The 24,625-nt window shown below is 41.5% G+C and overlaps 1 protein-coding gene across 1 annotated transcript in view; it reads right to left on the minus strand.

The window, feature by feature from the left end:
- The window catches only part of eya1 (EYA transcriptional coactivator and phosphatase 1), a 130,119-nt gene that overhangs the window by 52,667 nt on the left and 52,827 nt on the right, over positions 1-24,625 (minus strand). Inside the window, exons 11-12 of the mRNA XM_078398712.1 lie at positions 24,135-24,218; positions 10,043-10,132 (exon numbers count right to left, since the gene is read on the minus strand). Coding sequence (XP_078254838.1) covers positions 10,043-10,132; positions 24,135-24,218 — 174 coding nt within the window. The remainder of the gene's footprint in view (positions 1-10,042; positions 10,133-24,134; positions 24,219-24,625) is intronic.

Genomic DNA, 24,625 nt, shown 5'->3' on the forward strand with positions numbered 1-24,625 from the left:
TCAAATAAGAACACAAGAGTGGACGTGGACCATTGTAGCCCACAAACCTGCCCCGCCATTCAAAATGATCAAGGCTGATTACCTCGTGCTTCATCTCTGGGTCAGTGCAAGTTTCAAAAGGCCCTTAATTCCCTGGTATTTCCAAAACCCATCTATATCCTCTTTAAATACTTCCGTAAATAACAGAGGATTCACTACCCCATGCTCGAAGAAATTCCTATACTCAATTTTAAATGACTGCCCCCTAGCCTTGTGACTATGTCCCCTTATTCGAGATTCTCCATTAGAAGGCTAGTCTGGATATCATGCCCCTCAGGATCCTACCTATTTCCAAAAAATACTAAACTAATCGGGAAGCCAATGGAGATAGACAACCTGAAATAAAAACCAGACAGTTCGGTTTGGAAGACCGTAAGTTTAGAGAAGGTACAATAAAGGAAAGCTGAGTAAGAGTGCATTAGTATAATTGTTTAAAGAAAGGCATGCATGATAGTTTCAGAAGCAATGAACTGTGGCTGGCTGGGACCTGAGAAATAGAACGGATTGGAAATGGATAATATTTTTGAAGGTATAAACAAAGAAATTGAGATATCGGTTTATACGAAAGAGAGACACAAAGTGCTAGAGTGTCTCAATGGGTCAGGGAGCATCTTTGGAGAAAAGGGCTGGTGACATTTTGGGTCAGGCCTCCTCTTCAGAAACCTTTTTCCTCCTTCAGAAATCATATTTTTGAAGGAACTGTTTCATACTCCAAAGAGTTTCAGATATAATGCCAAGATCGCAAATAGCCAGGTTCAATTGCAGACAGTTCCAGGAAGGCTAATTAAACCAGTAGTTAGGGAAACAAGGTTGTGCTGCAGACTGGCTTGGGTCTTGCAAATCTTCAATTCAAATTTGTTTCTGCTCAACCTGGACCGGAGTGGATGAGAAACATGAGAAGGCCAATGAAAGATTTAAAGGAATACTAGAGGTTATTGATTGCTTGCTTTCTCGATTGATTGATTGATTGATTGAATGATACAAAATGGAAACAGTCCCTTTTTCACGTCGACCATCAGTCACCTGTTCACACTAGCTCGATGTTATCTCACTTTCACATCCACTCCTGCACATCAGGGGCAATTTACACAGGCCAATTAAACTACAAACATGCATATTTTTGGGAATGGGAGGATTCTGGAACACCCAGAGGAAACCCTTGCAGCCACACGGAGAACGTGCAAACTCCACACAAACACCTGAGGTCAGGATTGAACCCGGGTCTCTGACATTGTGAGGGAACAGCTCTACATAATGGGAAGTGAAGCCAATATATTTAGTTCTCTGGCTGCAACACAATTTGATGATGCACAATCAAGAGAATAAAGAATCACAGAGTCATACAGCATGAAAACAAGGCCTTCCACCCACCCAATTTGCAATGACCACCCTATGTGATTTCTATTTTAATCATAGAAGCATGCAAATGTACAGCACACAAATAGCCCTTACAACCCGACTTGTCAGTGGGCCTAATGCCTCAACATGCTAATCCCATCTGTCTGCATTAGAACTGTATCCCTCAACACCTTTTCCATCTAAGTCCTTGTCCAAAAGCCTTTTAACTGTTGTAATTGTCTCCAATGTCAATGGCAGTTCATTCCAGAATATTTACCACCCTCTGTGTCAAAAGTCTACCCTCCAGATCCCCTTTAAATTTTGCCACTTTTACCTTAAACTTATGCTCTTTAATTCTACACTCTGCTGCTATGGGAAAAAAGATTCTGGCTATCCAGACTATCGATGTCCTTCATAATTTAATAAATCTCTGTAAGGTCATTTCTGAGCCTCTCACCTTCCAGTGAGAATAAACTCAGCCTATCCAATCTCCTTTTGTAACTGCCACCCTTAATTGCAGGCAAGATCCTGGTGAATCTCTTCTTCACTCTCTGTATTACTACCACATCCTTCCTGGAGGGTGGCAGCCAGAATTGTACACAATATGCCAGGTGTAGTCTAACCAATGTTTATACAACTGCCAAGTGACATCCCAACTCTTATACTCAATGCCTTGGCTCATGAAGCCAAGCACACTAAATGCCTTGTTTACTACCTAATCTACCCATGCCACCACTTTCATGCTATGACATCCAGCCCAAGACTCTCTGTACATCAACACCCCCTTAGATCCCTGCCACTTACTCCCATTTATCCTTCTCACGTTCCCATCAACCACCCTCAGATTCCACCATCCACCTACGCACTTGGAGCAAGTTACAGTCACCAATTAACCTGCTAACCCCGAGTCTCTGGGATGTAGGAGCAAACCAGAGAACAATGGGAATCCCATACAGTCATAGGGAGAACGTGTAATCAACAGCAACTACTACAGCTGAAGATAACATGGTGGAAAAAAAATTGATAACCAAATAAAAACAGAAGAGGAGAAAAAAGTTGAAAAGTGAAACATTTCCCTTGGGGGTTGCGCAAAAATAATGGAAGTAACAGAATAAGAAATTTAGGAAAGGATTCACAATATTAAAGTGCAACTGACCAAAAAACAACATTGGTTTGAAATTGAGGGCTAGTTTGTACAACTAAACGTATGGTAACAGCAAATTATTTTATCGTGCTACCAAACTCCAACTCCAATAACTTCATTTGAAATTCCCAAGTGCTAAATCTAAGTGGTACATCTAGTGCTACCAATCAGCAATAAATTTCAAGCAACTGCTTCTGTTAAACACTTATCTATCAGAATCAGTAAAGTTTAATAATGATTGTACCTCATCATGTCATATACCTACAGCAAGTCTATACATTAGCATTAATTGATAATCAATAAACCTGCAGTTATTGAAAATCTGAATCGGTCTGGTCTCACTGTTTCAAAATGTTCCCTTTATCCAATCTTTCCTCTCCCCCCCCCCCCCGATATATATTTTACAATTTAAAACCCCCTTTTATCTTTCTTTACCAGGTATGATGAAGGGTCTTCAAACTTCAACTTAATTCCACTGAGTGTTTCCTGCATTTTATGTTTTTTTATACTTTATTTCTCTTTTCCATATTTGAATTGGAGACCAATTATTAAGAAATCTGAATTCTGTGGTCAGACAAAACATTAAAAAGAAAAGGTTGGAATAGTAAAGGCAATTTCCAGAAATCCATAGTGTTCCATGTTTTCCATCACGAAGGTATTTATTCACAAAATGCTGGAGTAACTCAGCAGGTCAGGCAGCATCTCAGGAGAGAAGAAATGGGTGATGTTTCGGGTCGAGACCCTTCTTCAGACTGATGTATTATCTTTATCCTGAGGATCACCGTTATCTACAGGTATATTTGGATCAGACACATCAATAAGGTGATAAGAGAACAGCAGAGGTGAGATACCCAAGGTAATCAGCACATCTACTGATTTAGTGGGTCAGACAGCATCTCTGGAGAAAAGCAATGGGTTACGTTTCAGGTCGAACCCTTCTTCTTCTTCTCCAGAGATGCAATCTGACCTGCTGAGTTACTCCAGCAATTTGTGTCTATCTTCGGATTACACCAGCATCTGCAGTTCCTTCCTACACATCAACTGACTCATAGAAACATAGAAACACAGAAAATAGGTGCAGGAGAAGGCCATTCGGCCCTTCGAGCCTGCACCGCCATTCAATATGATCATGGCTGATCATCCAGCTCAGTAACCTGTATCTGCCCTCAATTTGTGTTGAAGGGCATGGCGGTGAGATTGATTGGTAAAAGTTTAGTATCTAAGAGGTCTTTTAGTAGATTGTAATTTTTAAAAATCTCTATTTAGATCTTTCAAAGAATTTTCTGAAAAATTGGAGGTGTATGTGTGTGTGAACAGATGAGATTAGTTTACCTTGGCTTTATATTTGGCACAGCCATAGTGGGCCAAAGGGCCTGCTCCTGTCCTGTGCTCTTCTAGGTTCTGTATAATTTCTGGGCTGGTATATACATTTCAATGTATGTTGCCGGGGCTTCAAAGCAATTTAAGAAACCTCATGGTTTTTTAAATTAAAAAAAGGTGACATTTATTTTATTGCTATTAGGTAGGAGGGCTGCAGACTGATGCGAGTTCAAGAGGAGAAATGTGTGTGAGCAGCAGGGTATCTGGAGGAGAAGAAAGAGCAGGGTGAATAGGATAGACAGAAAAAGCTGGAGTAACTCAGCGGGACAGGTAGCATCTCTGGAGAGAAGGAGTGGGTGACGTTTCAGGTCCTATCAACATCTAACAATGAAAAGAAGCAGAGTAGCATTGCTGTGCCAACACTAACTCCATTATGGTTCCCTCCGTTACGTGCCATCACGTCTTGTAAATAAATTACTGTCCCTTCAACATAACTGTGCAAGAAATCCTAGAAATTTCAACCAATGCACGGTCCAAACAACAGAGGTGGCGGAAAGAGTCAGGCCTGCATATCTGTCAATTAATGATAAACAGTAAATGGAGCCTCCTTGTACGCGCCATCATGTTCCTGAAGGTATTTATTCACAAAATGCTGGAGTAACTCAGCAGGTCAGGCAGCATCTCAGGAGAGAAGGAATGGGTGACGTTTCGGGTCGAGACCCTTCTTCAGAAATCAGTTGAATTAAAAATTAGGATATTGCATTGCACATGTATGGTGACAGAACAGTTCAGTTCCCTCATGCAGTTCAGGTTTTTCCAGAAACAACTGGTGCTAGTGGAGAGCTCTGGTTCAATTTCTTGCAGCTGCCAGTCTTCGGCCATCATAAGATCATAAATGATAGGAGTCGAATTAAGCCATTCGGCCCATCAAGTATACTCTGCCATCCAATCATGGCTGATCTATCTCTCCCTCCTAACCCCATAACCTCTGACACCTGTACTAATCAAGAGTCTATCTAACGCTGCCTTAAATATATCCACTAACTTTGCCTCCACAGCCTTCTGTGGCAAATAATTCCACAGTTTCACCACCCTCTGACTAAAGAAATTCCTCCTCGTCTCCTTCCTAAAAGATCGTCCTTCATCAGCCAGCCATTAAATTCACAGCACCATCCCTCCTGCAGCTGCAGACAAGTGCGGTTAATATTCACCTGCCTGCACCAGTTATTCCAAAGGGCAGGGAGCCTATTCCCAGATCCATTGAGAAAGAGCTGGACAGCATAAGAGGATGTACCTTTTGAAAGGAGATGAGGAGGAATTTCTTTAACCAGAAGGTGGAATTCATTGCCACAGACTGCGGTGGAGGCCATGGCATTGAATATTTTTAAAGCAGAGATTGATAGGGTCTTGATTAGTTACGATGGCAAAGGTTACGGGGAGAATGCAGGAGAGTGGGATTGAGGGGGAAAAATAGATCAGCCATGATTAAATGTCAGAGAAGAATCGATGCACATAATTGCCTAATTCTGCACTTATGTCTTATGGACAGGTGGTGGACAATTGCAGGATAGATCATTTGTGTTCAAGGGCTGGGGGGGAGGGGGGCATGGAAGCAACCTGCAGATGGTCTAGCAGGAGGATGCCAAGGAGGTCTCGGTTAAGAACATAGTTTGCGGACTGGTGTCACAAATAAATCATGACCCCGTTTGATTTGTCAAGGTGAGTCCTCACAGATCAGTCTTTACATAACAGCTCACACAGAGGATGCCTTTGCCTCCCTTCTCCTTTTCCTCTTCATGTCCCAATACTGCACCATCTGTGCCTCTTCACTCTCTCTGCTACTCATGTGTCTCTCCTTTCGGTGGGATATTTCTAAGTATGTAATTATGCTGTGTACGTGTGATGTAATACATCACTAGACTTGTGCTACAAACATGAGATAGTTTTTTGTCCAGAAAGGAACTGCAGATGTCGGTTTATATCGAAACAGACACAAAATGCTGAAGTAACACAGTTGGTCAGGCAGAACATCGACTTCTCCAACTTTAGATAGTTCCTCTGTCCCTCTCCCCAACAGCATCCCTCTCCCCATCAGAACTGCCCCCTCCATCGACTCCTTTAAGTCCAGGCTCAAAACCTATTTCTACTCCCTAGCGTTTGAGGCTCATTGAGGAGGCGCTGTGAACTGTTTGCGTGCTACTGTATGTTTCTTTTTTTTTTCCATTGGAACCTAATCAGATGTACAGCACTTTGGTCAACGTGGGTTGTTTTTAAATGTGCTATACAAATAAAATTGACTTGACTTGACTTGACTTGACTCTCTTCCCCTCCCCTTTCCCAGATCTCCCTCTATCTTCCTGTCTCCACCTATATCCTTCCTTTGTCCCGCCCCCCTGACATCAGTCTGAAGAAGGGTCTCAACCCGAAACATCACCCATTCCTTCTCTCCTGAGATGCTGCCTGACCTGCTGAGTTACTCCAACATTTTGTGAATAAATACCTTCAGTTGGTCAGGCAGCATCTCTGGAGAAAAGATGGGCTTCACCCTTCCTGAGGTCTTCCCCAGCCAACAATGGGCCATATGGGCACCACCCTTCATGAGGTCATATGTTGCCGGCCCTAATTTGTTCTGGCCTTTTCGTGCCTCCAGTTTATTCCCCCCCACCCCCCACCCCCCACCCCCCCCCCAAACCTTTACTTTCAGTCTGAAGAAGTGTTCCGACCCGAAACGTCATCTATTCTTTTTCTCCAGAGATGCTGCATGAACCGCTGAGGAACTCCAGGATTTTGGATCTATCTTATATGATAGTTTTTTGTTAATCTGAATTAGAGTAGACCCACATTCATTGTGAACCTCTTTGAAATTATTAACAATAATATTTCTTTGAAATTATTAACAATAATATTTCTTTGAAATTATTAACAATAATATTTACCAGCTTAGCAAAACTGGCTCAACGCCATCCCAAATGCAGTGCAACTGGCGACAAGGTTAGTCAAAACAATCAATGAACAATGGCTCCAGAAAACATGTGGCTTTAAGAAACTTTTGAAAACACTGCTGAACTTTGCTGTTCGATGGCACTGGCCACATGCTTTTAAAACTCTCCAGTCGGCAAAGAGAAAATGGCTCAGACATTGGGGTTTTCCTGATACGCAGTGAGCTTTAAACTTTAGAGATACAGCGTGGAAACAGGTCCTTCGGCCCACCAAGTCCACGTCGACCAGCGATCACCCCGTACACTAACCTGCAGACTAGGGATAATTTACAACTTACTAAAGCCAATAAACCTGCATGGGAGGAAACCGGAGCACCCGGAGAAAACCCAGGCGAAAACGTACAAAGTCCGCATAGACAGCAACTGTGGTCAAGAATGAACCCAGGTCTCAGGCGCTGTAAGGCAGAACTCTACCACTGCTCCAGCTGTGCCTGCAACAGCAATTTTGAAAGGAAAGCGGTCCCATGTAGTACCAAGAGAAGTGTTGATAACAGGAAGATTTAACACACCGGAGAGCATGTTTAAAAACAGAACCTCTTTGAATCCAGCAACAGTACTATTTAAATGGGAAATGTGACATATTGGTAGCTTGCAGAGACAGGACATTTAGCTGGCTCAGGAGAGGACAATCAACCTTGCCGGTCTTTGTGTTTATAAGCAAGTAAAATGCTTTTTTAATGCTCAGAATGATTCTCAAAATCCAGGATCACATTCAGAATGTGCAGGAACTAAATACTGCTGCAGCATTGTACGAGGAGGCTGTTAAAGAGACTGGCATTGGGACTTACCATGTGCTTACTAATCCCAGAGAAAACCAAAGAAGTTCTCTTTCCAATAATGTAGAAACTAAAGGATTATTTCAGTCCACAGCCATTTGAAATGGCAGATAAAATAGCGGCTTCAAGTTTGGCACAAGGAATCAAAAATGGGAAAATCTGTCAATGCCTATCCTGCTGCATTTAAACAATTCATCCCGACATTTAAATTTTGATGAATTCTTACACCAGGTGCTGTGGAATAGATTTGTGACCTAAATGATGATTGGATTCTGTCCAAACGCTTATGCATGCAGATTCTTGTATGAACTGGCTTGTAATACAGCAATCTTGTTGGAAATGACCACGACAAATGACAATCTTGCTCTTCACCAGGCTCATCATACAGCATGGAAACAGCCCCCTGGCCCAAATTGTCATGCTGGGATGTCCCATCTACACTGGTCCGACATCCCCGTGTTTGGTCCATGTCCTTCAACGCCTTTCCTATCCATTATGCACATGCATGAAGGTAGATAATACTGAGGCAGCCATGAAAGCTCCATTTCTGGTGTAGGAAGATGGCATGAATTCTTGTTCTAGTTTAAATGGCAGGCTTGCAAATCCAAACCCAGAGCAATATTATCCAAGTGACTATTTCATGGACAACAAAGTTGTTGAACAGACAATAGACAATAGACAATAGGTGCAGGAGTAGGCCATTCAGCCCTTCGAGCCAGCACCGCCATTCAATGCGATCATGGCTGATCACTCTCAATCAGTACCCCGTTCCTGCCTTCTCCCCATACCCCCTCACTCCGCTATCCTTAAGAGCTCTATCCAGCTCTCTCTTGAAAGCATCCAACGAACTGGCCTCCACTGCCTTCTGAGGCAGAGAATTCCACACCTTCACCACTCTCTGACTGAAAAAGTTCTTCCTCATCTCCGTTCTAAATGGCCTACCCCTTATTCTTAAACTGTGGCCCCTTGTTCTGGACTCCCCCAACATTGGGAACATGTTTCCTGCCTCTAATGTGTCCAATCCCCTAATTACCTTATATGTTTCAATAAGATCCCCCCTCATCCTTCTAAATTCCAGTGTATACAAGCCTAATTGCTCCAGCCTTTCAACATACGACAGTCCCGCCATTCCGGGAATTAACCTAGTGAACCTACGCTGCACGCCCTCAATAGCAAGAATATCCTTCCTCACATTTGGAGATCAAAACTGCACACAGTACTCCAGGTGCGGTCTCACCAGGGCCCGGTACAACTGTAGAAGGACCTCTTTGCTCCTATACTCAACTCCTCTTGTTATGAAGGCCAACATTCCATTGGCTTTCTTCACTGCCTGCTGTACCTGCATGCTTCCTTTCAGTGACTGGTGCACTAGGACACCCAGATCTCGTTGAACATCCCCCCTTCCTAACTTGACACCATTCAGATAATAATCTGCCTTTCTATTCTTACTTCCAAAGTGAATAACCTCACACTTATCTACATTAAACTGCATCTGCCATGTATCCGCCAACAAAGTTGTTTATCATTAAAACTGATCCAGATAGAGGAGCACTAGACTTGTATAGCTTCTTCACCTGTCCATGATCTCCAGTGACGTTACCTGACCCATTGAGTTACTTCAGCCCTTTGCATCTTTTCATATGCCTATATGTTCTGCACTTTAAGATGATACAAACTATGAACACTAATCTAATTGTACACTATTACTGAGAGTATTCAGTGAAACCTCTATTTGCATTTGAAAGACAGCAGCTGTACATTCATGCCTCCCTGCACATTTAGACCCAATTTCTCAACAATTTCACATTAACAGCAGTCAGACCAGTTGGTAGAAGACCAATTCCTCAGCTGGAAAAAAATCTGATGGTTTTTGATTATCAATGGACGTAAAAGAATCTCTACAAATTGAAAGGTACTGTAATCTTCCACAAATAGAAATCAGAATATTTTATTCATCCTCATTGGACCAATGTAAATTAGTTTTATTTTAATACAAGTGTTTAAACCAATTTAAGCCAAATTCGGCTTCTATGTGATTAAATGGATTTTGCCATTTGTATATTAACGCTCAATAGGAAGGGCACCAAGATAAATTGCAATATGTTATTATTGAATAGCAGCAAATTAACAACTCATTCACATTATGGTCTAGACAAAACATTAGTTGATTTATGGGCCAGTGCAAACAATAAGAGACTCTTTCAAGCACATTTTAAACATCCTTCAGCTCATCAGATGGAAATATTTTCTGGAATATCCTTACAGTGTTAATTAAGCCAAAGACTGAACAAAAGCAACTGTTTCGGCGAGTTCATTAATCCCATACACCTGTCAGTCAGTGATACAATGAGTAATTCTGTGATGTGTTTTTGTGGCCATGGAATACATTAAATGAAGGCTGGACGTTTAAAAAAATCTCCACTTACTTCTAAATCGTTAAAAAAGAGATGCGAATCTGCCAAGTTGAAGATCATTTCTTCCATTCGTAGCCCAAGTGACACTGATGTGGGTGGATCCTATATAAAAGGCATACACACAAAAGTGCAAATAAGAAAACAACTTTCATTGGCGACAGTTGGAAGACCAAACATTTTGTCCCTGTGGATCAATGGGGATCTTCAGGAGCCAGGTTTAAATTTCCCAGCTTCTGATGTTTTTAGATCATTCTGATTTGGGATTTGCCTTCAAAGGCTTAACTCTGTCCTTTCCAAACCACTGGCCACAAAAAGAAATTCCATCAACATACCAGCCTTTGGCATTGTTGATTCTGCTGCCTGGTTTACATGTGGTCAAAGACATGTTAAAATGTAGGTTGAACACATGTGGCTAAGTAAGGGAAACTTGATGAAATTTTAAAGCTATCTATGAAAGAAACACAATTTTAGATCTATTTGGTTCCTTAGAAAAATGTAACAACATCAAACTCTTAAGATTATTTTACATTTTCAAAGAATAAACTTTCCCGTTCAAGGACCACCAATGATTTCCATCCACATATAATATCCATTGAATGTTAATCTGGTTTACATTTCAAACTGTATAAACAGCCATCAATGGCTTCCTTCTAATGAATTCTCAGTACATTCAGTCAGTGGTGAATGCAATAACGGTACTATGTGATGCTGATTGCACAGTAACATGGCCACATTCAGTGTTGCCCTGGTCAGGGGGAAGATATTGTAAATCTGCCAAACCCCAAAGTTCTAAAACAAATTAAATATATTGGAAGAACTCATCCAGTCGAGCAACATCGGTGGAATTTAAAAAAAAGGTAATATTTCGGGGCAGTGACTCTTCCTCATAACTGAGGAAAGAGTGGAGGGTTTACAGTTTTCAAATCAGGGCTGGGGGAGAGTGGGAGGGAGACAATGATGTGCTAGGGAAAGCTCTATCTGGAGATGGCTTTACAGGGACAGAGAGTCTTGACATGAAACATTAACTATCCTTCTATGTTCACCTGTCTACTTGACCCGTTGAGTTCCTCCAGCAATTTACTTTTTTCCATAGATCAGGTGATAAGGAGCACGAGAAAGACGTTTTAAAAGCGACTGGGTAAGAGAGGGACATTAGCGTGATAATGGGAAACAATGAGACAGCAGTTTGCCAAAAGATGGAAAAATTCAATGTTCATTCCAGAGGGTTAAAAGGGCCTAGAGGGAGGATAAAGGTTCTTTCGTCCTGATTTACCATAGTCCTCACTATGGCAGTGGAAGAAGCCACAGGCAGGTTGGAATGGGAATAGGATTGAAAATGAAAGTGGTCTGCAACAAGAAGTTCAGGATCATCCCTATGAACTGAATGCTGGTCTTCCACAAGGAAGTCACCAAATCGGTGTTTGGTTTCTCCAAAGTAGAGGAGGCCAACTGGTGAATTTTGAATGCACTAGACTGGACTGGAAATGCAAGTGAATCGCTGCTTCACCAGAAATGATTGTTTGAGACTCTGGGTGATGGGAAGGTACGAGGTGAAAAGGCAAGGTGTTGCATCTGGGATGTGGAGTACTGGATGGGCATGGGGAAGCAGACCAGGCCCTTATGAAGTGAGCGGTGCCTGCAAAATGCAGTGAGGGTTGGCAAGGGGAAGATGTAAATGGTGGTGGGATCATGTTGAAGCTGGCAGAAACCCTTGCGTTCTGTTCTACTGCTTTCAGGTGTCTAAAGGTGATGAGATAAAACCATGTGCTCACTCCAAATATAACAAGTCATTTTTTGTTTGTTTACGACTGATTAATATTACCAAATATGCACCCTCTGGCAGCCTGCAGGTGTGATGAAAGATTGAAAGCTTCAGTGAACTTATTTGCAAGAGGCTGTATTAGTTCTGTTCGGTGGTTGTAGGATCTGTGTCAGGAGTTGCCACAAACCTATGACAACCTCCTTAAAGAAGCTCAACTTCCTTATGCACCATTTCTTTGAGAAGCGCAAGTATAGCGTCCTGGGTTTGTTAACTCTTGGGGGGAAGGTTTTCTAAATCCTCACCCTATTGGTCTTTATCCCTGCATTCCTGTTTTAGGCACTTATTCCTTCTGATCTCTCCTCAGTTTGACTACAGGAAGGGCTCAGAGATGAAAATGCACACTGCCAAAGAGTTCCGAATGTTCTCCAGGCATTGCACACTCTTTCAAACTGTCTGAACAGTAAAAACACAGTATAGTGGAAACAAAATTTTATGTAAGTCATCCAACACTTAAATGTGGCTGAGGATTTTTCTTTTAACAATACCTAGAATTAATATCCTCCTGATCGTAGGTATTGGGCAAGAGTTTTGCAGGTGTAGGAATTCCAACACTGATAAAGCACTGAAAAAATACATTTTCCTCATGACTTTGGCTCTAACCGCTGTAACAGCGCGGCAAGGCGGTGCAACAGTAGAGTTGCTGCCTTATAGCGCCAGAGGTCTGGGTTCGATTCTGACTACGGCTGCTGTTTGTATGGTGTTTAGACGCTTTCTCAATGACCTGCGTGGGTTTTCTCCGGGCTTCCTCCCACACTCCAAAGATTGGTAAAATTGTAAATTGTCCCATGTGCGTAGGATACTGTTAGAGTGCGGGGATTGCTGGTCGGCACGGGCTCAGTGGTCCAAAAGGCCTGTTTCCACATGATGAAACTAAACTACACTACACTACACTACACTACACTACACTACACTACACTACACTACACTACACTACACTACATTAAACCCATTTATAAAGGTGAGTAATGGCCAGCTGTATCAAAGCCTTCTTGAATCTGCATTTTGGGGCATTAAATACAATCTAAGTGCAGTTTATTAAAAAAAAAAAAGATTTGGACCTGCTGCAGCCCTCTCATTAAGAAAGTCTGCTGACAAAATACCTTTCACCAATACCATCACTAATATATGTACCTTTTATTGGAAATAGAGGGGAAAATCATATACAAATGTACAATCAATCGTTAAACGTGGCTTTGGTGCGATATATTAATGGTCAAACAGTTGAAATATTCCTTTGATTGGTTTTGAAATAAGAGCTGTGCATTCACTAAATTTATTCATTCTTCCCATAGGTCACATTTCCCAAGCAACAAAAAAGCTTCTATTTAAAAGCTCAAAGGCTTTCTCTGATATCTTCAATTAAAAGCAAGTTTCACTTGTAATTAAGGCTGCAAAGGAATGAAATTGGGTCCAATCTGAAACGAGGATTTTGAGTCGTCTGGTAAATACTGTAATTATGCTGATACCTTGGTGCTAAATTTGTTGTGCAACCACTGGGAACTAAGTGCTGCTAAGTACGATAGAAAAAAATGTGCTTAATTAAACTCTTGTTTTTTTCTGTCAAAGCCTCTAATTGGAATCTAATCATTCAAAGTTGTAATAACATACTTAAGAAACAGCTGACAATGCCTACATGTTTATAAGGATTTGCAGTTCAATGTGGCTGCCTTAAAGGTGTGGTTGAACTAGACAAAACTTTGAGGGAGGTAAGGATTAAGTGAAAGAAGAAATGACAAGTTGGTATGGAACCTTTGAGCTGAAAACATTGGTTGAATGCATTTTTAATTTTACCCTTCTGAATCAATTCCTTCAAAAAATGCTAAAGAACAGGAATGGTTACTCACTTTAATTTTGCAATGAATAGTTATTATAATCTGATAAAGGAAAGAGACACGGACTAATTTACCTATTTTCTGCGCAACAAAACTTTTACTCAATAATAATGACCCATGTGAAGTTGTAGTCTAATAGATTTTCCTAAAATCTTTCCCAAAAGCATTTTCTCACTAGAAATTGTACTTATTTCCCAACCAACTACAAAGTCCCTTTCTCTAAATAGTTAGATACAACACTAACTGAACAGGAAATTTGCAGATGCAATCATGCAAGAAAATGTCAGGCTTCAGCTGCTCTATAGCTTTTGCACCTGTCCACAGTTATCAGTACTCTCTGCAGATTGCCAGCTTTTTTCCCAGCCTTCAAAATCTAATCATCATGCAGCTGGTTTGAACCATCAGGTTTATGCACAAGAAACGCCAATGCCAATCAAGATAACTGATAAACATAAAATAGACACAAAAAGCTGGAGTAAGTCAGCGGACAGGCAGCATCTCTGGAGAGAAGGAATGGGTGACGTTTCGGGTCTCGACCCTTCTTCAGTCTTGACCCGAAACGTCAACTATTCTTTCTCTCCAGAGGTGCTGTCTGTCCTGCTGAGTTCCTCCAGCTTTTTGTGTCTATCTTCGGTTTAAAACAACCACTGCAGTTCCTACACGTTTTAAATGATAAATATAGCAGATGAATCTTATCCTATTTATAGTTCTCAATCCACAGCTAATAGACATTGTTCAAAGAACATTGCATTTATCCTGTTGTGTTAATGTAGTTAACATGGCAAATATAAAATGAACAGCTTTGCCAAACACAATGCAGGATTAAACTGAATAAAGCTGCATTGAAAAATGAGCTGTTGAAATTAATTTTTTTTAAACAAATTTTTACAGAACTGATTTATTCAGGTCTTTATCAAGGTACCAACATTTCTGGAGCACATTCCCAAATGCTTGTCACCCTCACAAAATCCTCCCCCAAACAGCAATCAATGAAGTGTGAGAACTGCCAGCGTTAGTCATTAATCCAGTTGCAGAAGGCAAGAAAATTAGCTTGATCTTGTCATCTTTGGACAAAGTCCCAAATTCTGACAAGTTAATGGCGTAAGAAAATTTCATTCTGAGGCAATCTATCCCATTGCAATTCAATCTTTCCAATAAATTTTGTGGAAGATGAAATGCACAGATGAAAGCAAGACGCTCACGTTAACGTTGATCTTAACAGTGCAGATTTCCAAAGGAAATCAGTCAATGTCAGGGCCGGGTTGGGGTGGATTAGTGGGAAGATAGTATGTCACAGGGGATAGAGTCCCGGGGAGGGGGGGGGTTAATGGGCAAAGTCAGGAATCATGTTAGCAAGTGGAGGAATCAGGGCAAGGATCAGGTATCGAGGATCAGTTGATCGGCCATGGCAACAAGTACGTCAGGGGAATGGAGTGTGACCATTGGTTGGGTGTGGGGCATTTGGTTGAGAATAGTTTGTCAAATAGGGATGTGTCGAGTTGCTGACAGATAGATGGCTGATAGGGAGAAAAGAAGGAAAGCAGGTTAGTTGAAGTCATCCTAAAGCGGGCTTCAGAGTTACAGCGATGGCCTGAATCCGCCTGAGAGACTCGGACTGTGCGTGACTGAAAATTGTGGAGCAGTTGCGGAAAATGGTTGGACACCAATTGATTTGTCAGAGGCCTGTAGTGCACTGGTGCACAAAGAAGACTAGAGGAATATTAACTATCCAAGCAATTCCATTTCAGCCAAATGCTTTTTGAGTTGTCCAATGTCCTGAGATGTGTTGGTTTTTTATTTACCTTTGTGGGAAGTGTGTATAAAAACATAACTGTGATAAGTTATTTTAATCTTATTTTGAATTATTTCGTCAGATTGTGTTTTTTATGAAAAGCCCACCAGTCCCAGTAGGACTTTGTAGTTTGTTTCAATAAAGCCTCTGTGGCAATGAAATAAAGACTGCAGTTCCTGGGTCCCTGTTTGCTCAGTATGCATGACTAACAAAAAGTAAATAAATACCACAGAGTCAGCCAAGGGTTCAAATACTTTTCTCATCAAAACAAAGGCATGTAATTAATGAGTGAGCACAAAGGACTTTATTTTATTTTAAACCAAACAAAAAAGTGTTTGTGGAATAGATTAGTGGCCTCAATGACTCGGAACGGTTACCTATACTTATCATGCAATTTATTCTGTGAATTTGTGCAAGTAGTTAGATTGGTGTGATGTTGATAATATTTAACTGAATTTTCTGCCATGAGTCTATTACCAATGCTCAGAGAACTGGGACTCTGCTCTGTCCTATGCAATTGGATCTTCGACATTCTAATTGGCAGAAGACAATCAACACAAATTGGAAACAATACTTCCTCTTCGATGAAGGGTCTCGACCCGAAACATCACCCATTCCCTCTATCCCCGCCCCGCTGAGTCACTCCAGCATTTTGTGTCTATCTTCCTCTTCGATAATCATTAGTACAGGTGTACCTCAACGCTGTGCGCGCAATCCCCTGCTCTACTCCCTCTGTACCCACGAGTGTGTAGCCAAACACAGCTCCAACATCATACAGTCATAGTAATATAGAGTGATACAGCATGGAAACAGGCCCACACTGGCCAACATGTCCCAGCTACACTAGTTCCACCTGCCTGCGCTTGGTCCGTATCACTCCAAAGCTGTCCTATCCATGCACCTTCTTAAACGTTGGGATAGTCCCAGCCTCAACTACATCTGGCAGCTTGTTCCATACACCCATCACCTCATTGACGTAGATGACAAACAGTAACAGGCCCAGCACCAAACCCTAAGGCACAACACTAGTGACAGGCCTCCTGTCCAAGAAGCAACCTTCCAACATCACCCTCTGCTTCCTTCCATGGAGCCAATTTGCTATCCATTCAGCTACCTCTCCTTGGATCCCATGTGATCTAACCTTGCAGAGCAGCCTACTATGCGGAACCTTGTCAAATGCCTTACTGAAATCCATGTATACAACATCTCCAGCTCTGCCCTCATCTACCTTTTTGGTCACGTCTTCAAAAAAATCAATCAGATTTGTGAGACACGACCTCCCACGTACAAAACCATGCTGACTATCCCTAATCAGCTCTTGCCCATCCAAATGCCTGTGTAACCTATCCCTCAGAATACTCACTAATAACTTTCCATCTACAAATGTTAAACTCACCAGCCTATAGTTCCCAGCATTTTCCCTGCAGCCCTTCTTGAAAAGTGGCACAACATTTGCCACCCTCCAGTCTTCCGGCACCTCTCCTGTTTTTAAGGACGACTCGTAAATCATCTTTAAACTCGCCAATGATTCATGTCACCATTGATGGATGAATTACCAAGGAACTATGAATCAAAGTACAGGAGGGAGATTGATAATCTGATCGAATAGTGCCAGAACAACAATCTTGCTCTCAATACTACCATGACCAAAGAGCTGATTGTTAACTTTAGGAAAGGAGAGCTAGGGATTCATGAACCTGTCTTCATCGACAAGATGGTGATGGAGAGTGTCAACAGCTTCAAGTTCTCTGAAGATCATATCATGTGCATAGTACATTGATGCAATCACAAAGAAAGTTCATCAACAACTTTATTTTCTGGAAGATTGAGGAAATTCAGTAGGTCGCCAAATTTTCTATTGAACTTTTCTAAGTATACGGTGGCGCTGCAGTAGAGTTGCTGACTTACAGTGCTTGCAGCGCCGGAGACCCGGGTTCGATCCCGACTATGGGTGCTGTCTGTATGGAGTTTGTACCTTCTCCGCGTGACCTGTGTGGGTTTTCACCCAGATCTTCGGTTTCCTCCCACACTCCAAAGACGTACAGGTATGTAGATTAATTGGCTTGGTGCATGTGTAAAATTGTCCCTAGAGTGTAGGATAATGTTAATGTGCGGGGATTGCTGACTGGTGCAAACTCGGTGGGCCGAAGGGCCTGTTTCCGCCAGAACAATTTTAAAAGGAACTTATCTCTTTCTTGCCCGTCCTCCCAAAAGCTCTGAAATGCCCATTTAAAGCAGTGAGCTAGCATGTTGTGCGAGTAGATTCCTCCGAACAAATGGTGGAGAATATCAGCAAGATCTGGTTTTGCTGTTGAACTCCATAAAGAGTCCAGCAGTCTAACATAGTTGGCAAATTGCCCAGAGTTGTACCCTTTATCCTGTATCTGTACACTGTGGAAGGCTTGATTGTAATCATATATAGTCTTTTCGCTGACTGGATTGCACACAACAAAAAACTTTTCACTGGCCCATCATGCCCACACCAATCAACATCTACACTAATCCTACCTGCCTGCATTTGGCCCATTTCCCTCTAAACCATGCACTTATCTAAATGTTTCTTAAATGTTGAGATAGTACCTGCCTCCGGCAGCTCATTCCATACACACGCCACTCTCTGAGTGAAAAGTTACCCCTCAGCTTCCTATTAAATCTTTCCCCCCTCATCTTAAACTTATGTCCTCCGGTTCTCCATTCCCCTACTCTGGGCAAGAGGCTACCCGATCTAATCTCTCATGATTTTGTACACCTCTATAAGATCAACCCTCATTCTCCTGCGCTCCAAGGAATAGAGTCCTAGCCTGCCCAACCTCTCCCAGTAGCTCAGGCCCTCGAGCCTTGGCAACATCCTCGTAATTCTTCTCTGTGCCCTTCCAGCATGAGAACATCTGTCCTATAACATGATGCCCAGAATTGAACACAATACTCTAAAAGTGGTCTCACCAACATCTTGTATAACTGCAACATGACTTTAAATCTCTGCTATATTGATGAGAATTACATTGAAGCAGACATGTTTAATTTTCAAAGTTTTGTTCCCTTGCATTTAGTTTAATTTAGAGGTACAGCATGGAAACAGGCCCTTCAACCCACCGAGTTCTCACCAACCAGCGATCCATGCACATTAACACTACCCAACACACACTAGGGACAATTTTACATTCATACCATCCCTACAAAGCTGTATGCCTTTGCAGCGTGGGTGGAAACAAAAGATCTTGGAGAAAACCCACACAGGTCACGGGGAGAATGTACAGACAAGCATTCATAGTCAGGATCGAAACCAGATCTCTCGTGCTGTAAGGCAGTAGCTCTATTGCTACGCCACCGTGCCAACTGTAGTATGCTGCAGCATTGTTGATTATCAACAAAACTATTGAATAATTCTCAGTTGCGTTTATTGTCACGTGTACCGAGGCACAGTGAAAAGCCTTTGTTGTGTTCTATCCAGTCAGCAGAAAGACAATAAATGATTACAATCGAGCAATTTACAATGTGTAGATACATGAAAAGGGAATAATGTTTAGTGCAAGGTAAAGCCAGCAAAGTCCAATCAAGGATAGTCTGAGGGTCACCAAAGAGGTAGATAGTTGTTCAGCACAGCTGTCTGGTTGTGATAGGATGATTCAGTTGCCTGAGCTCTCCAGGTATTCCAATTGAGACTCAATCAATTTTGGGGGCTAAAGCTATCAAAGGTGTTAAACACCACTTTTGCTTACATTTGCGCATGCCTTTGCAATTTTCGCAATATATACCTGTAGCGGGCTTGACAATAAATAACTTGTCAAGTAAGATTATTCAAAAAGTAGTTCGGCCAGGCAACTCAAGTCTGGTGCATTGGAATCCACATTATGCATAATTATAGCATTCTCCAGCATTGCAAAAACAAACATGCATAGTTGTTTGAAATTCGTGATTTTCCTAAGTTATAGGAGCAGAATCAGGCTATGTGGCCCATTAAGTCGACTCCACCATTCAACCATGGCTGATCTATCTTTCCCTCTCAACCCCATTCTCCTGTCCTCTCCCCGTAACCACTGACACCCTTACTAATCAAGAATCTGCAATCTCCGTCTTAAAAATATCCATTGACACGGCCTCCACAGTCTGTGGCAATAGAAACATAGAAAATAGGTGCAGGAGGCCATGCGGCCCTTCGAGCCATTCATTGTGATCATGGCTGATCATCCCCAATCAATAATCCGTGCCTGCCTTCTCCCCATATCCCTTGAAACCCGTGCCTGCCTTCTCCCCATATCTCCCCATAGTCCCTAGAGCTCTATCTAACTCTCTCTTAAATCCATCCAATGATTTGGCTTCCACTGCCCGCTGTGGCAGAGAATTCTACAAATTCACAACTCTCTGGGTGAAAAAGTTTTTTCTCACCTCAGTTTTAAATGGCCTCCCCTTTATTCTAAGACTGTGGTCCCAGGTTCTGGATTCGCCCAACATTGGGAACATTTTTCCTGCATCTAGCTTGTCCAGTCCTTTTATAATTGTATATGTTTCTATAAGATCCCCTCTCATCCTTCTAAACTCCAATGAATACAAGCCTAGTCTTTTCAATCTTTCCTCATATGACAGTCCCACCATCCCAGGGATCAATCTTGTGAACCTACGCTGCACTGCCTCAACTACAAGGATGTCTTTCCTCAAATTAGGAGACCAAAACTGTACACAATACTCCAGATGTGGTCTTACCAGGGCCCTATACCACCGCAGAAGAACCTCTTTACTCCTATACTGAAATCCTCTTGTTATGAAGGCCAACATTTAATTAGCTTTCTTCACTGCCTGGTGTACAAGGACACCCAGGTCTCACTGCACCTCCCCCTTACCTAACTTAACACCATTGAGATAATAATCTGCCTCCTTGTTTTTGCCGCCAAAGTGGATAACCTCACATTTATCTACATTATACTGCATCTGCCATGCATCTGCCCACTTACTCAACCTGTCCATGTCACCCTGCAACCTCCTAACATCCTCTTCACAGTTTACACTGCCACCCAGATTTGTGTCATCTGCAAACTTGCTAGTGTTGCTTCTAATTCCCTCTTCCAAATCATTAATATATATGGTAAACAGTTGCAGCCCCAACACCGAGCCTTGCGGCACTCCACACGCCACTGCCTGCCATTCTGAAAAGGACCCGTTTACTCCTACTATTTGCTTCCTGTCTGCCAACCAATTTTCTATCCATGTCAACACCCTACCCCCAATACCATGTGCTCTAATTTTAGTCACCAATCTCCCTTGCGGGACCTTATCAAAGGCTTTCTGAAAGTCTAGATACACTACATCCACTGGCTTCCCTTCAACCATTTTACTCGTCACATCCTCAAAAAATTCCAGATTAGTCAAGCATGATTTCCCTTTCATAAATCCATGCTGACTTGGACTTATCCTTTTACTGCTATCCATATGCATCGTTATTACCTCTTTAATAATTGACTCCAGCATCTTTCCCACCACCGAAGTCAGGCTAACTGATCTGTAATTCCCCGTTTTCTCTCTCTCGCTCCTTTCTTGAAAAGTGGGATAACATTAGCTATTCTCCAATCCACAGGAACTGATCCCGAATCTATTGAACATTGGAAAATGATCACCAATGTGTCCACTATTTCTAGAGCCACCTCCTTGAGGACCCTGGGATGCAGACCATCATGCCCAGGGGATTTATCATCCTTCAGTCCCATTAGTCTACCCAATACTATTTCTCGCCTAATGAAAATTTCTTTCAGTTCCTCTACCCCCCTAGATCCTCTGTCCTCCAGTACATCTGGGAGATTGTTTGTGTCTTCCTTAATGAGGACAGATCCTGTTCAACTCTTCTGCCATTTCCTTGTTACCCATAATAATTTCATCCGTGTCTGCCTTCAAGGGATCCACATTTGACTTTACTACTCTTTTTCTCTTAACATATCTAAAGAAGCTTTTACTGCCCTTCTTTATATTCTTGGCCAGCTTCCCCTCGTACTTTATCTTTTCAGCCCGTATTGCCCATTTTGTTACCTTCTGTTGTCCTATGATAGTTTCCCAATCCTCTGGCTTCCGGCTACTCTTTGATGTGTTATACATCTTTTCTTTTAGTTTTATTCCATCCCTAACTTCTCTTGTCAGCCACAGTTGCCTCCTACTCCCCTTAGAATCTTTCTTCCTTTTTGGAATGAAATTATCCTACGTCTTCCGGATTATGCCCAGAAATTCCTGCCATTGCTGTTCCGCCGTCATTCCTGCGAGGATCCCTTTCCAGTCTACCTTGGCCAGCTCCTCTCTCATGCCTTCATAGTCCCCTTTGTTCAACTGCATCACTGACACTTTCGATTTAACCTTCTCCTTTTCAAATTGCAGATTAAAACTAATCATATTAAATGAATTCAACAGATACACCACCCCATGACTAAAGAAATTCCTCCTCAACTTCCTAAAGGTACGTCCTTTTATTCAGAGTCTATGATCTCTGATCCTAGAATCTGCCACAAATTTTCATTTGTCTCCTGCTTTTTCCCTATTAGCAGGCAGAGATTTAAACCAACATGTTTAAGGAAAGGACAATGCTAAGCAAATGGGTGCAGATGGATTGCTGGTTTCCCCAACTCTCAGAATAAATAAACCTCTTTCACCTCCAGTAGTTATATTTGCTGCTCCTCCTGTTAGGATTAAAAAAATGGCACACTTTCCATACTGTTGTAGCAAATTTGCAAGTCAGTTATTGTTGTTGACAGTGATTCAAAGAAGATTTAAATCTCAAAACATTAATGGCTGAGCTCTGAATTTTTGAACGCACAGAGTTTGGACTTAAATCATAAACAATTAATCAACTGATAAACCGAGAAAACTAAATTTTCCTTATTAGTTTCCCGAGCTTTCCAGTGTTTGAACTGCTGCTTTGGACCAAGCCCAAGGGTCTCGACCCGATACGTCACCCATTCCTTCTCTCCAAAGATGCTGCCTGTCCCGCTGAGTTACTCCAGCATTTTGTGCCCATCCTTTTGTTTCTTTCTTCCTCCTCTCCAACTCCTCACTACATAACTTATTTTTATCCCTTTCCATTCCTGCCTCTTCTCAATTCTGTTTCTTCAGTGACCAGCGGAAAAATATTTCCCGAGTTTCCACTAACAACATGTTCAAGTTACCGGTTAATAAGCTGTTAACTCTCCGTTCAACTCAATGAAACTAATTACAAAATAATTTGCAAAAAAAGAAGCACTGGAGGAACTCAGCACGCCAGGCAGAATCTGTGAAGGGCATGAAAAGATAACTTTTCGGGTTAGGACCTTTCATCAAACTCAATCATTACAAATCATTTGTTCAATTGCACCTTCACCTTCTCGTTTAATGCCTTTATCCTTTGAGGAACTTTTTGTCAGTCTGCTCATTCTACTTCTTCCAATGCTGGAGTAACTCAGCAGGTCAGGCAGCATCTTTGGAGAAAATGATTAGGTGATGTTTCGGGTCGGAACCATTCTTCAGATTCTGACCCAAAATGTCACCTGTTCCTTTTCTCCAGAGATGCTGCCTGACCCGCTGGGTAACTCCAATGTTTTGTGTCTATCTTCGTTATAAACCAGCATCTGCAGTTCCTTCCTACAATGGCTGTTAGATTATTTACTTTGGATTCTGTTGATGAAACAGCTGTAGCGATTTTTTTTCTGTATAAGCAGACACATTTATGAGCCATTCAAATATTTTTTAATGATGCAGTTTAAAATGTGGCGCAAAAACGATCCTTAAGTCAGTACTTAAGTCAGTACTGCCTGACCTGCTGAGTTACTCCAGCATTTTGTGACCCATTCCCTCTCTCTTAGATGCTGCCTGACCTGCTGAGTTACTCCAGCATTTTGTGACCCATTCCCTCTCTCTTAGATGCTGCCTGACCTGCTGAGTTACTCCAGCATTTTGTGATACCTTAAGTCGGTACATCAATGCAAAATGGGTAAGTATTAACACTTGCTGTGAAATGTGAATCCATTTATGTTGATAAAACTAAATACTGCAAGTAGTATGCAATGTGCAACTATGATCATAACATGCATCTTGTGAATTACCCCACCACCATCCCATCACAAAGCTATTCAACCCAAAAAGGAATCATCCTAATCCTAGAGTACTAGGATTAGTACTCTAATCCTAATCTCAGTTGGAGTGGTGCTATCCCTAACCATATCCCTAGGTAAAATCATAATAAGTATAATACTGGATAGACCACCCAGCAAAAGACCAGACAATAAATATGACAAAGGAATAGGCATCCCAGGCTTTGATGCAAAGCTCTCCTAATTAAATTCATTACATCCACATTTTCCATTTTCATTTCCAATATAATATTATTTTCGTAGAGTTAAATCAATGAGAAAAGTAGTTCCGTATAACATAATCCTTTTAAAATGAGCACAAAACATTTGCTCAAATATCACAACAGGAATTCAGTATGAGAAGAAAGTTGTCATGTAAAATTCATTACTTCTTAAGAATCCTTTTTAAATGTATCAGAAAAAACACGGCTATCAGATGTAATAATGAAATAGATTTGAAAGATTAAAGCTGCAACAAATTTTCAATAACAACTAACATCTGTCACATTTCTCAATGTTAAACAGCACATTCTTCGCAAAAACAATTTGAACATCTGCAGCTATTTTGTTTGATACTCACCCGTCCATATCTATTGGCATAGGACCCTGTGAGCAAAGAGTGAAAAACAATGATTGTTTCATCCAGGTCCCATATGAATACTCGCTGTGAAAAAACAGAGAAATCAATGTTGCTCTCTGCATATTGAAAAATGATACCGCAATCAATAAACATGAATCCTCGGGGAACTGTTGTTAAGTGCTACTGTGTCATGACCCAGGTTTCTGCATTACTCACCAAAAGACTTAAAAGTTAAAGTCAGAGACCAGCCTAATCTTTTGGTCAGCCACTCATCAAATGAGGTAATGCTTGCAGGTGACGGTAGCTTAATGCTTGGCGGTTACCAGATTGCACTACATTAACTAATTTTTTCATTTAACAGATCATCTATCAAGAGAATTAACATTTTTTTTTTAAAATCAATACAATAAACTGTTACTGTTGAAAACAAAAAGATTTTAAGCTATTCAAATCTTTCATTATCAGCTGCAGGCCTTCATAATTATATTAGG

This window comes from Rhinoraja longicauda, chromosome 4 (genome assembly GCF_053455715.1).
Source record: "Rhinoraja longicauda isolate Sanriku21f chromosome 4, sRhiLon1.1, whole genome shotgun sequence".
Lineage (NCBI taxonomy): Eukaryota > Metazoa > Chordata > Chondrichthyes > Rajiformes > Arhynchobatidae > Rhinoraja > Rhinoraja longicauda.